Consider the following 15,813-nt stretch of genomic DNA (forward strand, 5'->3'; position numbering starts at 1 on the left):
CCTGGAAAAAGGGGGTATACCCCCAGTCCTTTAACTCTGCCAGTGATTAGAATATCTCAGTAAGCTGTTGACTCTGGCCTATAGAAAAAGATAAGAGGCAGCGTGGAGGGTCACAGCAAGCCTCTGAGGCATATAATAACCGCCTAGAAGCACAGGACCCGCAGGGCATGACTGGAGCTTTGCCACAATGGCTTGTACTTGTTGTTTATATCACACAGTTTCTATCAAAATAATTTCATCTTGTATTGCTTTTTCACTTTCGTAGTTTGATTTTCTGTGAATATATATGATGATTTTAAATATTTTATTATGGTTGACTTAACCTACACATTTTGTATCTACATGTGTCAAGACAATAGGAGTGGGGTCAGGCCCTTCTAATTTTTAGTAAGCTTTGCTGTTTGTCAAGAAACAATATGTAATGCAATTTTGTCATATAAATTCTAATCTTAACTTATTCTTCATAGAATATTCATATCTACACACGTAATCATTTTGCACATACTTTGATGGATGGTATTAAAATGTAATGGACTACATGAATTAGTTGATATGTATATGTTTAAATGTTCATTTTCATATTTTATGTAGTGTATTAGAACTAGAGATGTGAAGGACTAGTTGACTAGTCACTTCCCTCCCCGTTGCTGTCTCTATCAGAAAGTGGCAATGGAGGGAAGAAGAGGAGGTATTTCAAAGCAGCAGTGCTTTGTGCAGCCTGGGGCCAGCTGGGGTGCCCCTGGGTTCCCTGCAGCGTTTCAAAGTGGCAGCGCTGCACAGAGCCTGAGGTCAGTGGGGGAGTCCCCAGCTGATCCTGGGCTCCACGGGAAATGCTGTGAGGAACCTGATGCCGGGCTCCCTGTGATGTTTCCAAGTGGCAGCACCGCACAGAGTTCTCCAGGGTCAATGGGGGAGTCCCCAGCTGACCTTGAGCTTCAGGTGGTGCTTTCACCTTTGAAGTGTAGCAACAACCATGAAGATGCATTTTCAGAAATCAAATAGCCCAGGCTTAGTTAGGGTTATTTTAAAGATACAATGTAAATTTTAATGCACTCACTCTTTTACAGATGTCGCTATTTTTTCTCTTACAGGGGAAAGATACCCCCAGACATCCTTTCTCTCAATGTTTATCTGCAATTATATCTCCTTTATTTATGGAGGTAAGCTTACTCTGAAAACTTACTTCTATGATTGATCTGTCTCTTTGGAGAATTGCGTATTCAAGGATACTTGTTATTGATAGGTTAACTTTCCTTGTGGTTCATCATTAGCTATTTGATTTATTGGTATCTCATCTGGTTCTTCTATTTTTTTTCCCATTTTGAGTTTACAGCAATGCTCATTTGTGCATAGCAACCACATCACTTTCACTAATTGAAGAGAATAAGGAGAGACTATAAAGCTGGGAGATGATTAAATAAAGATGAGAGGTGTGTGTTACTGTCTAGACCAGGGCTGTGTAAAATACAGCCCGGGGGCTGGACCCACCCCACCAAGCCACCAGATCCAGCCCAGAGCCCACCCTGCCTGGGACCCTCAGTCATGCAGCTGCCGCAGTTTAAAATTCAGTCCTTACGAATCTCTGCTCTGCAGGGTGGGGAAAGCTTTGTGTGATCTCCCCACCCCCAGTCCAGTGGAGAGTCAGCATGTCATCTTCATTTTAAATGTGGTAAATAGAATTTTCCTTTCCAATGAAGATGCTGAGTCTTAAATTTACTTGGGGGGTAGGGAAGCAGTGAATGCTTCATGTCTTGTGTAGTCTGTGTGAATTGCACACAGCGAAAGCTCCTGGCATTCTTCCCTTCATCCTCCTTTGCCCCTTTGTCAGGGGCTACATGCTGCTTCCATCACCACATCTCTCATGCCAGGGGTTTTGTCTGCTCCCATCCATCTCTCATGTTCAGGGACTGTGTTTCATCCCATTCCTTCCATAGCACAGGGGCAGTGTGTATTTGTTTCCTCCTTTTTCCAGAACTGCAGTTTCCCCATCCCATTTCTACCTTTCCTCTGGGACAGAGTTCCCTGTAAGGTGCGCACCTGCATGGGCACATACAAAGAATTTCATTCCTCCCACCCCCTCAGCTGAGCTACACAGCTGCTCCCAGGGGTAGGGCCACATGGTGGGTGACTGCCCACCCTAGGAGCAGCCCTGGCTCCAGCCCCAGAGCACAGGGCAGCCACTTGCCATGTTAAGGGGTAGGAGGATAACAAACTAAATAACTAAAGGGAAGGGGAGGTTGAAGAAAGGGAGAGGCTTGTGCTGAGGGGAGTGGAGGGGGCCAAGGCAGGAGAAGAAAGGAGAAGGCACTAGGAATGTAGTAGGATATCCGATTAACCGTTTAGCAAAAGCTTATAGCAGGCCTGCACAACTCGGAAAGCCGTGAGGGCCATATTACGCCAAAGAAAACAGCTGTGGGCTGCAAGTAGGGATGCTCTCCCAAAAAATACCGAACATGCGGACTAAAAATTTTTGTCGAGGGGAGGGAGGGGGGAAACACCACGCGTGTCTCCATTTGGCCCCCTGGTATTTCTCTCTCCTGCACCCTGCCCCTTGGTGCCTTCCCCTTTCTCCTGCCTGCCCCCCTCCCCTCAGCACAAGCCCCTTCCCCTCCCTGCCTTCCAGGTTGCGGAGCTGCCAGAGCCTTTTTTAATCCGGCGGTCGCCGGCTGTGACATCACGATGCCACTTTATGCCAGTGTCCTGGCGTCTGCCGGCGTTCCGCCTCTTCGCACCGGAGCTGCATGCAGGTAGCCCAGTAGCAAGAATCGCCGCACTTCCTTCTCCCTGGCGGCACTCTGCTCCTCTGCCCAGCTGGTGGATCAGATGGGGCCATGCCGCCCGTAGTCGGCACGGGCCACACACTGAGACCCTGCGGGCCGCATGCGGCCCTTGGGCCGCATGTTGTGCAGGCCTGGCTTATAGGTTAGTGCTATAGACTACACGCATCAACATTCTCAATGAAGCAAGTTAAACTGCTGTTTTTCATATGTGTATGCAGCAGCAGATTACATCCTACAGCATCTGGAAATATGGGGTATCTGATTTTCCACTTCCTTAGGCTTTTTTCCAGTGGTTTGATTTTCACTAAAATAAGTATGATTCTATCCAGTGAAATCTGGAACATTCACTTATATTTTGGAATCTATCAGCGACAATGTTCAAAATTATTGTGTAACAGACAAATAAAATGTCATTAAGTTCAGTGTTAGACCTCACTTTGCTCAGTGAACTAACATGTTTCAAATGCTGTGAAATCCTCATATGGAAGGTGTTCTGAAAGTACAAAGAGTAGTGCAAAATTTGCAGTAAATATTTCAGGTCAGGGATTGAATCTTAGGCTATGTCTACATTAACTGCGGATCGATGCAGCAAGGGTTGATTTTAGGTGCCCTAATGAGTGCTCTCCAGTTGATTCCACACGAATGAGAAGAGTAAGATAAGTGGATAGGCATGCATCTCCCATCTATACGGTGCAGTGTAGACACTGAGGTTAATTGACCTAAGCTGTGTTGACTCCTGCTATGTTTAGGGCCCTACCAATTTCACAGCCATGCAAAATGTGTCACGGATCATGAAATCTGGTGTCCTCCCAGGAATCTGGCCTTTTGTGTGCTTTTACTATATTGATGTTGGGGTGGGGGTACCAGTGTTTCTCAAATTGGGGGTCCTGACCCAAAAGGGAATTGCAAGGGATCATAGGATTATTTTAGGAGGATCACAGTATTGCCACCCTTACTTGTGCATTGCCTTTAGAGCTGGGCAACTGGAATGCAGTGATTGTAATGTTGGCAAGGAGTCCAGCTCTGAAGGCATAACCCTGCCAGCAGCAATTTAGAAGTAAGGATAGTGATACAATGCACATGTCACCCTTTCTTCTACACTGCTGCTTTCAGAACTGGGTAGCCAGAAAGTGGTGGCTGCTATCTAAGGGCTCAAGGTCTGTTGGCAGCAGTGCAGAAGTAAAGGTGGCAATACCATACTAGGGATATTAAATTTAGATTGATTAATTGAATAGTCAATGGGATTTCTATTGGCTATTGGATTAGTTAAGGGCACCTCTGCCATTGAACTGTAGCTAGAGCCCTGCCAGGCTCTTGCTACAGTTCAAAAGTGGAAGCCCAGCAGGGAGTGCAGGGCTAGTGGGGGACTAGCCTTGCCATTCCCTGTGGCACCTGAGCCTTTGAAATGTACAAGAGCCTGAGTGGGGCTCTTGTACATTTCAAAAGCTGAAGCTCTGTAGGGCCAGTGGGGGACTCTCCTGCTGGCCCTGTGCTCCCTGCAGCGTCTTAGACTTTGAAGTATGCAAGTCCTGCCAGTGGGGCTCTTGTACATTTCAAAAGGAAGCCCTGCAGGGAGCATAGGGCTGCACACTCCCTGCAGGGCTTCTGTTTAATCTTACCTCCCTAGTTTCCCTATCCCATGTGATCACTTTGTTTTTGTGGAGGCTTAGAATGTTCTTTAGTAACCTGTGATGAAAATCTCAAATGACAAGGAATGTATTACTATAGCTAGACTTTTATGATCAAAGTAAGAAGAAAAGAATGTACTAATTCTCTGGAGTCTAGTTCTGTAGAAATTTAGAAATTGACACATCATGATAAATGATATTTTTCAGATATTTACATTGTTAATGCAGTTTTGCAATTTTTTAGTTGAAAGAGAAAAGTCAGGCATATGGTGACAACATGGGGTCTATAGAAGAACTGAGAGAAGCTATTTATTTAGCTGAGGAGGCTTGTCCGGGTATTTCAGATACCATGGTGTCGCAGCTTGTACAGAGGCTTCAAAGGTAACAATAAAAATAACTTTGCATTAAGACTTACAGAAAATTGCAAGAATTACTTCAATATTTGCCAAGTGTTATATAAAATACAAGTACTGATTGATTGATATTTGTATATTTAAAATATTTTTATCTATATGTGTTTTTTTACTTTATAAAAATGTAATTGCTCAATAGAACCAACTCTCAGCCTATCAGGAACTTACTTTCCTTTTCCTGTCTTCATTATCTATACTCCCCATCTCACAGTTCATATTTTATGTTGTGTATTGTCCTCAGAGCCAATAAAAATATTACTATAAGTTTAAAAAAATGAACTGTTTATTTTTAAATGATAGGTATACAAAACTTCTCAGAGTTGCTATGTAGGGCGTAGTCCAGTGAGCAGTGTTTCCCTGTAATCTGAGTACTTTGGTGACTGTGCAGGAGAGATTCAGGTGTTGCCCAGTTGATTGGTAGAAGGTCTGCAGCAGTCCACAGGCAGCAGCATGTATTTCTATTTGCAGTGCACATCTTAACTGTTTTGGTGCACATAACAAAACTTATTCCATGCATAAATGGAAGAAATTAAAAAGAACATTCCCCATGAGAAGATTGATTAGTGGGCTCTGCTGTGTGTGTGTGTGTGTGTGTTTCAAAATTGTGTTGCAAAAAGAATATTTGAATAGTTTAAATTCATGACTAGTGACATCTAATGTCTCCCAGTAGGAAAGGAAGGGTTCAAATATTAAATTTGGAAATTTCCTTCACTCAGCCTACAATAAATGTGGGTTTGAAATTGAAAATACTAATGGAAACATAAATGTAGGCATATTTAAATATTACATGAAAAAAATATAGAAAGTGCTAGTTTGTACTCACTGGAGTTAAAACCCTCTTCTCTCATGGTTATGAACTTGTGAATCATTCACTTTCCACTCTTGAGCGCTGTCCAAAAGTGAATGTTTGAAAATGTTTAAACTAAATCACTTGAATTACTAAAATAACTAGTGTTGGAAATAAGTTTTTCCCATGTAAAAGACCTCATCCTCCACTCCACACACAAATACAGGCAGTTCCCGGGTTACGTACAAGATAGGGACTGTAGGTTTGTTCTTAAGTTGAATCTGTATGTAAGTCGGAACTGGCATCCAGATTCAGCCGCTGCTGAAACTGACCAGCGGCTGACTACAGGAAGCCCAAGGCAGAGTTGCTCTGCCCCGGGCTTCCTGGAATCACCGCTGATCAGTTTCAGCAGGCTGAATCTGGACACCAGTTCTTACATACAGATTCAATTTAAGAACCCCAGGCGTCCCCAAGTCAGCTGCTGCTGAAACTGATCAGCGGCTGATTCCAGGAAGCCCAGGGCAGAGCAACTCTGCCTCGGGCTTCCTGTAGTCAGCACTGGTCAGTTTCAGCAGCGGCTGACTTGGGGACGCCTGGGGCAGAGCAGCTGGGGTGCTGCTGGGTTGGTCCAGTAGCGCCGCTCCTCGGCGCTACTGGACCAACCCAGCAGCACCCCAGCTGCTCTGCCCCAGGCGTCCTGATTCAGCTGCTGCTGAAACTGACCAGCAGTGGCTGAATCAGGACGCCTGGGGCAGAGCAGCTGGGGTGCTGCCGGGTTGGTCCAGTAGCACCCAGAACGGCGCTACGGGACCAACCGGCAGCGCCCCAGCTGCTGTACCACAGGCGTCCGGAGCAAAGCTGCGGAGCACAGGGGCAGTGGGACAGCCCAGACGCGCCGCGGCTGTTCTGCTGCCTGCGTGCTCTGCGGCTTTGCTCCCCGTCTCCCTGATCTGCTGGTCTCCAGCAGACCAGGGAGACGGGGAGCAAAGTGGAGCAAATCCGCGGAGCACGCCGGCAGCGGGACAGCTGCAGCGCGTCTGGGCTGTCCCACTGCCCCCGTGCTCCGCGGCTTTGCGCCCCATCTCCCTGGTCTGGGGAGACGTGGAGCAAAGCCGCGGAGCACGCGGGCAGCAGACAGCCCAGACGCGCCACGGCTGTCCTGCTGCCAGCGTCCTCAGAGGCTTTGCTTCCCATCTCCCTGGTCTGCTGGTCTCCAGCAGACCAGGGAGACGGGCAGCAAACCCCGTTCGTAACTGCGGATCCGACGTAAGTCGGATCCGCGTAACTCGGGGACTGCCTGTAACTCCGAAGAGAGTTGACTTTGAAATTTCAAAATGATCTAATACAGTGGTCCCCAACTTTTAGGGGCTGCTGGGCATCCAGGGGCGGGGCTGGTCAAGTGCCAGGCATCTGGGGCCAGGACCATGCATGCACCCAGGTCCGGGGCCACCCACACGCCCGGGAATGGGGCAGAGGCCGCCCAAGTGCCCTGCGCCCGGGGCCAGCACCACATATGTGCCTTGCACCCAGGGCAGGGGCCACCCACGCGCCCTGCGCCAGCACTGCACATGTGCCGCGCACCCGGGGCAGGGTTTGCCCCTGCGCTGGGAGCCGTCTCTGCCCATGTGCCGTGTGCTGGGGGCGGGGCCGGCCCAGATGATTTGGCGGACACCCATAAATGCCCAGGCGGGCACCATGGCGTCCACGGGCACCATGTTTGGGACCGCTAGTCTAATACATCAGTGAATTGTGTGAACTTTACCCATTTTTTTTTTTAAATCCAGGTCATCAGTTAAAAGCCATTTAAAAAATATACAGAGTACACAATAATGTTCATTGGCATTGTCTTTTATGTTTGCCTTAATAAAAATTCTCCTCTTTCATCACAAGAAAAATGCTCATTGACCCAGGTTAAAATATCAAATACTGTATCAATATTAAAGTTTATTGTACTTCAACTCTTGCATGACAGAGCTTATATAAGCATATCAACAAATTTTCAAAAAGTCTTTCAACTTATGTAAAGGGAGTAAGTTTCTGAAGGAGCAACCACTGTATATTAGTAAAATTAAAAACAAATGCAAATTTAGTGAAATATGATATTGCTTTATAAATTGTAGTGTGAATCTGATACAGTTCAAGTTTATTAGTACACTTGTCTAGAGAATGAACAAAAATGGTCACCTGAAAGTCTCATTAATTGAATATTAAGGACAAAGGATGGTGCTGAGTATAACCTCTCATGCCTGTACATTCCAGCAGAAGATGAGCCATACAGAAATCAATCAGAATATTTCAAGCAGTTGGAAATGCTTTGTGTAAAACTTCTGGAATATGTATATTTCACAGCTAAATATGTATTATAAGTTAATCCATTTTTTCTGCTGTATTGATGTATGCCAATTTCAATATAGAAGAAATTGAATTTATTAATAAACTTATGAAAATAGAAGCCTCGTATGAGATTTTGTCTACCTATGACATTTGCTTTGTAAAGTAATATGTTTGCCTGTAATTTAAAAAAAGTATAAAGAATTAGTATTGAGTATATATCCTTTAAACAACTCTAACCCCTCATCTGAATCCCTCTGTTAAACCTACACCTCTTCTCATCAGTAATACTTGCTTTATCTTTACTTAATAATACTTTATCTCTTGTTTAGGGTCTTGTCTTTTTTTTTCTTATTTTGCTTGTGAACTCTTTGGAGTAGGGCCTGTCTTTACCAACATTTGTACATTGCTATTTCTTTTATTATTACTCAATTACAATTTCATTAAATAACACAATTTTAGTTAATTAATATTCCTAAAACAAAACCAGTTATTGTTTCTTTTAAATACTTATTAAGTCAACCACTTGTGTGTCCCTGCTATCATAAGAAAAGTTGAAAAGCTTTATCACAACTAGCATAATTTTTAGCCCCCTCTATGCAGGATAATTTGCCTCACCTATTCTCTTAGCAGTTTAAAGCTGAGTGTGTCTGAGAGGTTCATCAAAAAGTCTTTACAAAAAAATATTTCAAGACTTGTAAAAGTGGACTTCCATCAGAAAAATGTGTTTGCCTTTGAATAATGGCATTTTTCAGGCATAGTCATTTTTTTTGTCAGTTTCAGATAATCATAGATATGCAGGACTGCAAAGGATCTTGAGAGGTTATCTAGTCCAACTCCCCATGTTGAGGCAGAATCAAGTATGCCCTAGACCAGTGGTCTCCAACCTTTTTATGCACAAGATCACTTTTTGAATTTAAGTGCAATCCAGGATCAATTTCAACCCAAATGCCCTTGCCCCACCTCCTTTGTGCTCCTGCTTTGATGCCCCGCCCTCGCTCACTCCATCCTCCCTCCCTTTCAAGAGGCAGAGGGTTGAAGCATGGGCTCTGGTCTTGGGCTAAGGGATTTGGAGTGTGGAGGGACTCTGAGCTGAGCCTGGGGCATGGAGTCAGTGTGCAGGAAGGGGTTCAGGGTATAGGCTCTGTAAGGGAATTTGGATCCAGGAGTTCAGGGCTAGGGATGAAGGAGGGGGTTTATGACTAGGACGGGTTCAGAGCTGGCTCCAGCTGCACACTGCTTACCGCAGGTGGGTCAGTGGGACTAAGGCAGGCTCACCCCTGTGCTGACCTTGCACCACTCTCAAAAGCAGCCAGCAAACTCCCTCATCCCAAGCCCTATTGTGCCCCCCTCTCCGTTCTGTGGAGACAGAATACAGGGTGGGAAAGGGTGCACCCTGACATCAGCACCACCTCCTTTCTCTTCCCTTTCCTGCACGGCAAGCAGGTGGCTCTGGGGCAGGGAAAGCTCTAACGCAAAGGGCAGGAGATGCGCAGCAGTGGTGGGAGGAGCAGTTGAAGTGCTGGCACTTGATAGCCTCCTGGCCAAACCAGTTAGGATCACCTGTTAGAGGCTTCAAAATCTACCGGTAGATCCCGAGCTATTGGATGGAGCTATTGGATGGTGACCATGGCCCTAGACATTCTTCGTCAGGTGTTTAACCTGTTGTTAAAACCTCCTCCAGACAGGAATCCCACAGCCTCCCTTTGTTTTTCCTGTTACGTCGATCTTCCCTGCTGCAATTTAAGCCTATTATGTCTTATGCTACCTTCAGTGGGCCAGGAGAAGAATTGGTCAGTGTATAATAGCCTTTAGAAACCAGGATTTTTAAACCTTTGATAATGTTTATTGCTCTTGTCTGGATTCTCTCCAGTGCAAGAAAGGTATTGACAGCATGGTGCCCAAAACTGGATTCTGTACTCCAACTGAGGCATCACCTGTGCCAAGTAGAATGGAACAGTAACCTCCCACATCTTACATATTGCACTCTTGTTAAAACACCCAAGAACAATACTAGCTTTTTTGCAAGGGCCGTGTATTATTGATTCATATTCAGTTTGTGATCCGTTCTAATCAACAGGTGCTTCCCTTCGGTACTGTAGTCTAGGTAATTATTTGTATTTTGTACTTTGTATTTGTACATTTGGTTTTCCCTTCCAAAATGTAGTACTTTGCACTTGTCTTACTGATTTTCATCATCTTGATTTCAGCCAAATGCTTCAGTTTGTCAAAGTCATTTGAATACTAATCCTGCCCTTCAAAGTGCTTGCAACCCTCCTAATTTGGTGTCATCCATAAATTTTATAAGCATAATCTTCACTCCATTATCCAAATAACTGATGACCCAAGTTACTAATTTCAGATATTCCTCTCTAACACAGCTAAGAAAGTGAAATTATATCACTTTTTGTGCACGCTTCAATATACTTTTAATATCAAATACTGTTGCCATTTATATACATCTTTGAGCAAGAGTATAATCTTTTTATAGTATCAAGTTCTTTTCTTTAGGCATTTTAATGTCTGAAATTACCTGGTCACTGGCAAATTTCAATAATTCTTGCCATTTACAAAATGTTATAAAGTATAGTACCTAGCACTAGCAAGCTGTGATGACCACCAAGAGACAGTAGAAATTCTTAAGCATGTGTTCTGATATAGTGATTAGAGCATATTCTTGTTTCTAATATTCTTTGAAATTCTGTGACATTTAATGCATTCAACTCCTTCTCTCCCCCTTCTACTTTTGGAATGGAAAAACTGTATTTTCTTTTGGTGGAAGAGGAGATCTAGTTCAAAAATTGTTGCCTGCCCCACAACATTTTGAGGTGGCTGAGATACCAAGTTCTCCAAATTAGGAGATTTAAAAGAAAATGATTGGGTGCCCATTAAAAGACAGTTGAGAGTTGGTTGTTGTAATTTCTGTTGAATAGAGTAGTTGTGGTAAGTATGATCTTGAGAAGAACAAAGCTTTAAGTTTCTATTTACAGCACCATTTAATGATTTTTAACCATTGTTTGTTATATAATTATTTTGAAAGTGACAAAAATAACCATTTATTTTCCTCTTCAGGTATTCATTGACTGGAGGAAGTACTTCATCCAAGTGAAGTATTGTTACTGAATTTTTCAAAGTTTACAGGAGCCATGTGGTGTTTGCATTAAAAAAGTGCCCTCTAATGTTGGTCTGCTGCTCAATAAATAGAGTGCTCTTCAGTGAAAGGGCGTTCCTGAATGTGCAACAGCAAAAATGAAGTCTCTCAAATGGGGTGTTTTCTTCAGCTCCTTAAAGCTATAGGTTTTTTTTAACCATAATGCACATGTTCAAGGGTGTAGTCTTTTTTTAAAATCTGAAATGTATATTTACGATTGTGATAAGGACACTGAAGATATTGTGAAATCTCAGGTATCTTGCTTTAAGATAACTTCTTTGGGAGACAGAAAAACGTTCTGTTGGATTTGTGTACAGATCTGTATGTTGTGTCATTTTGTACTGAAACTCTTTCAAACTATATAAGGAGTCACTGTGTAAAAGATAGCCAACTCTTCTGTAGATAATGTCAGTGAGGCAAATATTTGACAGGACATAACTGAATATTACCTTGCCTTTACTACATGTGAAATTTCAATTATGACAGGTGATTTTAGTTGAATTTTTGTATTTTAAGGATTTGCCATGGAAAGATAGTAAAGATCGTTTGCCCTATTATAGAAACCATCTATTTGTTGTACCTCAGTAAATCCAGATTTCCTGATTTGTCCTATATCCCTTATTCTCCTTTTTCCCTTTTACACTCTGAAGCTGACTTTCTGAATATGGTACTATTTTTGGGTTGGTTTAAATTTAATACATTTGTCTCATTTAAAGCTTTAAATTGTTTTTGTATTATAGTATTTTTCACTTTTACATTTGTTTTAAATTGTGCCCATGTAGATTCCAAATCATATATATTGTCCAGTTTTAATAGTATATACTTGTTGAAGCTTGTAGTGAAATCAAAATACCTTTTATATCTAAACATATCTAAATATTACATGAATAAATTTTATAAGCTTACATATATTTTGAAATCTTAAAATATCTTACAACCCAGGCTTTCAGAGAGTGGAAAATGTTTCATAACGGTGGCTGCTGTTTTTAATTATAAAATGAAATTGTCTCGGGTAGTAAAAGAAAAAAATGAATTTACACTGTATAGAAGGTCCCAATCCTGCAGTCTTTAAATCTGTGCATCTCCTATTGACATTAAAGGAATTTACATTAGTAATGCAGGATTGGGTCCAAATTACTGCATGCACAATAGCCTGTAATCTCAATCACTATACAAAAAGTACATTAATTTTGATTGCCTGAAATGAAAATCTCCAGCGCTAATGGTCACTTCTGAATAATTGTATTTAGTGTTTATCACCTTGGAAATAGTAATTGTATGATTTTGTGAAGTAACCTCTCTTTATGGTTTTTATTAAATGGTTTAGCGTAGCCTGCTTTACCAAAATTGGAAACAAGTACAGTAAACTTCCGATAATCTGGCACCTTTAGGACCCAGGGGGTGCCGGATTATCAGATATGCCGGACTATCAGAAGGGGGGGCTATGAGGGGTCTGGAGTGGGGTGGGAGGGGATGCCACCCCAGACCCCTCATAGCCCCCCCTTACGATAGTCCGGCTCTGCCCCAGGCGTCCCTGATTCAGCTGCTGCTGGTCAGTTTCAGCAGCAGCTGAATCGGGGACGCCTGGGACAGAGCAGCTGGGGTGCTGCCCGGTTGGTCCCGTAGCGCTCTCCCTCGGGGGCTGCGGGACCAACCCGGCAGCACCCCAGCTGCTCTTGGGGACGCCTGGGGCAGAGCAGCTGGAGTGCTGCCGGGTTGGTCCCGCAGCGCCTTCCTTTGGCGCTGCGGGACCAACCCGGCAGCACTCCAGCTGCTCTGCCCCAGGGGTCCGGATTCAGCCTGCTGGTGAAACTGACTGGTCAGTTTCAGCAGCGGCTGAATCCGGACGCCTGGGGCAAAGCAGCTGGGGTGCTGCCGGGTTGGTCTTGTAGCGCCGCCCCTCGCCAAAGGACGGCGCTGCGGGACCAACCCATCAGCACCCCAGCTGCTCTGCTCCCGGCTTCCCCGATTCAGCTGCTGGTCAGTTTCAGCAGCAGCTGAATGGGGGAAGCCTGTCCGGCTGCCCCAGCACTTCCAGGTTCCTGATGGTGCCGGACCATCAGGAGTCCCGGAGCATTGGATGTCGGACTAATGGAGTTTTACTGTAACTAGTTTTCTTAGTAGGCAAGGAGAGAGTGGATTTTGTCTTGTTTTACTTCAGGTGTGTATTTTTCATGCTATGTAATTGTCAGATTTCTCGTTATCTAGTCTCATGTTATTTTAGAACTAGAAAAAAAATCACTCTAGGAAGTGAATGAAATTATTTAGATACACTATGTCTGACAACATATAGCATAATTTAGCCTGGGAAAGGCTGACTCTCTTTAAAATAATTTGAAACTAAAGTGCTATTTTTCAACCCTCTTACATAATCATTAAAATTTGTTTGATTTTAAAGCTATGAAGACACAGTTTAATCTAGAGGAAATGAACACACAACTGTCGTTATTACTAACTGGAAATTTGCATTTGACTCTTGATGAAGTAAGATGAAGTAAAACGAAGAATTTACCCTTCTCAACATAGAAATCAACAGCGAGTCAATTCTACCATTTGAGTGTGTGTGGTATAATGTTGTAGGAGGCATGTAAAATCATCTCAGCTAAATTGAAGTTTATATGGAACCACTGACGCCTTCCCAGTGTAATCCATTACTATAAGAATGTCCTAAAAATAAAATGAGCTAATTGGAAAAGAGCACATTTAAGATTTAGTAGGCAAGTCAGATTTACAGGACAATATGGAGTTCTGCTTTGAGATTTTAAAGCAAAAGTTAGTCAGATAATTAGGCTGGTGTTTGGACAGTGTAATTGCTGACCTGTCCTTGTATTTTGTTATGAGAAACTATCCTGGGGTGGGAAACCTAAGGTCTGACCTGCATCTTGCCTTGATCCAACCCATGAGGTTCTGAGGACCCCAATCAAGGCAGGATATGACCCATGCGCTCTGCCTGATGGGAGAAGAAAATGTCTGTGTGTTGTAGGAAAGCACTCCCTACAGACTATCTGTGGGCATAGATCCAAAAAAGGTTCCCCATCTTTGAACTACCCAGTTTGACATTATTTAAGGATGATTGTAATAGATGATGCTTGGTGAAGGCAGCCCTTGATAAACATTTGTCTTAAATGTAAAATGACAATCATTTGGTAGAGAAAAATGTTAAGATTCAGAAATCTGTACCAGTAATAGGAAGGTATTTCATTTGAGGCCACTATATTTCTGAAATAGAGGTAGTCAATCTCTGAGGCAAGATATTTAAGAAAATGTTAATATTATTTTAAGAAAATGTCTTCTGCTAAGAATTTGACATAATAATATTGCACTTAAGCTAAATTTTTCTGGTGCCGGTAATGCAGCTATTTCAAAATTTCTTTTGAGTACAATGTCCTGCAATTTACATTCAAACAAGTATTACTTCAGCCATGCAGATGTTGAACTCACTGGAAGACTTCACTTGTAAAAGATTGTGAGATGAGGCACTTAAATAAGCTGTAAAAAAATAAAGTTAACTAAAAAAAATTCTTTGAAAAAGGTAATGTGTGGTTTTTTTGGGGTGTGTGCGCAGGGGGTGCATTAGGTGTACACACTTTTTTAGTTAACAGCCTTAGTTTCCCTTGCAGTCTACAATAATAGTTGATAAATATTGTTTAGTTGAGCCTGGTGGCATTACTAACCATTCCTTGCACCTGGTAAAATAATGAAAAATATTTTGTTTCTCACAAGGCAATCAAGTGCATTACCTCTTAGAAGCTCCAACATTTAGAAATAGTCCTTGAGTTGTACTTGAAGTGTCAGTTTAACTCTTGATCTTTATTCAGCACTTTGTGTGAATACATAGGACTGATACCAGTTTGTAACAGATTTATTTCTTTAAAGTTAATGTATTTCAGATAAGTGGGAGATCAGGAAGTATTCATAAGCATAAGTATAATTCAAGGATTAATAAAGGTCACAAACAGAATTATTTTTTTAATTTGTGTGTGTGTATTTGCAGAGTAGAGACATCTTAATGTAGCAGGAAGTCTGCAAGTTTAGTTCTTCACACTGCATAAAAATTGAGTGCGGTCAATTGCACTGGGCATATGCAGTAGTATTATGATATGTGATTGGACTTCTGCCCTTCTTGAAGGATGTATTAAGTTGTCCTCTAAGCAGAATCTGATGTATGCATTTTGTTTTCTATAACAATGTTGACTGTTTATATACCTTGTATCTAAACTTCTCTTCCGTTGTGCAATATATTGAGCACCTTGCAAATAAGAGAAATGAATTTCTAATTTTGTCATGATTAAAGAAGATGTTTTCTCATGTGAGAACTCAGAATATATTAAACTGGAGCTTCATCTAAATAAAGCTTTTTCCACTGATGGCACAGATATAATTTCTCCATATAGAATTCAGTAATCTTACCACTGATCTAATGAGATGCAGAATTTTAGGACTTGGCTACACAAAAGACACACCATTTTAACAGAAAATATGATGCTGTAGTAAGATGAGGGATTGGAACATACATCCATGTATTACAGACCTCTGTGTGTCATGTTGGCTTATGCAACTATAGCAGACTCCAAGAGAGCCTCTCAAAAGCCAAGAAACCAGATGAAGATCGAAGGTACCAGGACAGATTTTTGTAGACGGAGCACGTTCTTAAGTTCTGTGGATTAGATATCAACTGTTAGGCTAACATATGTATGCTCATTACAATGGACTCAGTCAGTAG

At 42.5% G+C, this 15,813-nt stretch overlaps 1 protein-coding gene across 1 annotated transcript in view; it reads left to right on the forward strand.

Moving 5' to 3' along the window:
- STK24 (serine/threonine kinase 24) overlaps nt 1-15,457 on the forward strand; it is an 86,348-nt gene extending 70,891 nt beyond the window's left edge. Inside the window, exons 9-12 of the mRNA XM_075918782.1 lie at nt 1,092-1,160; nt 4,653-4,789; nt 11,012-11,044; nt 13,489-15,457. Coding sequence (XP_075774897.1) covers nt 1,092-1,160; nt 4,653-4,789; nt 11,012-11,044; nt 13,489-13,507 — 258 coding nt within the window. The 3' untranslated portion in view covers nt 13,508-15,457. The remainder of the gene's footprint in view (nt 1-1,091; nt 1,161-4,652; nt 4,790-11,011; nt 11,045-13,488) is intronic.
- The last annotated feature ends 356 nt before the right edge of the window (nt 15,458-15,813 follow it).

The sequence above is a fragment of the Pelodiscus sinensis genome, chromosome 1 (genome assembly GCF_049634645.1).
Source record: "Pelodiscus sinensis isolate JC-2024 chromosome 1, ASM4963464v1, whole genome shotgun sequence".
Taxonomy (NCBI): Eukaryota; Metazoa; Chordata; order Testudines; family Trionychidae; genus Pelodiscus; species Pelodiscus sinensis.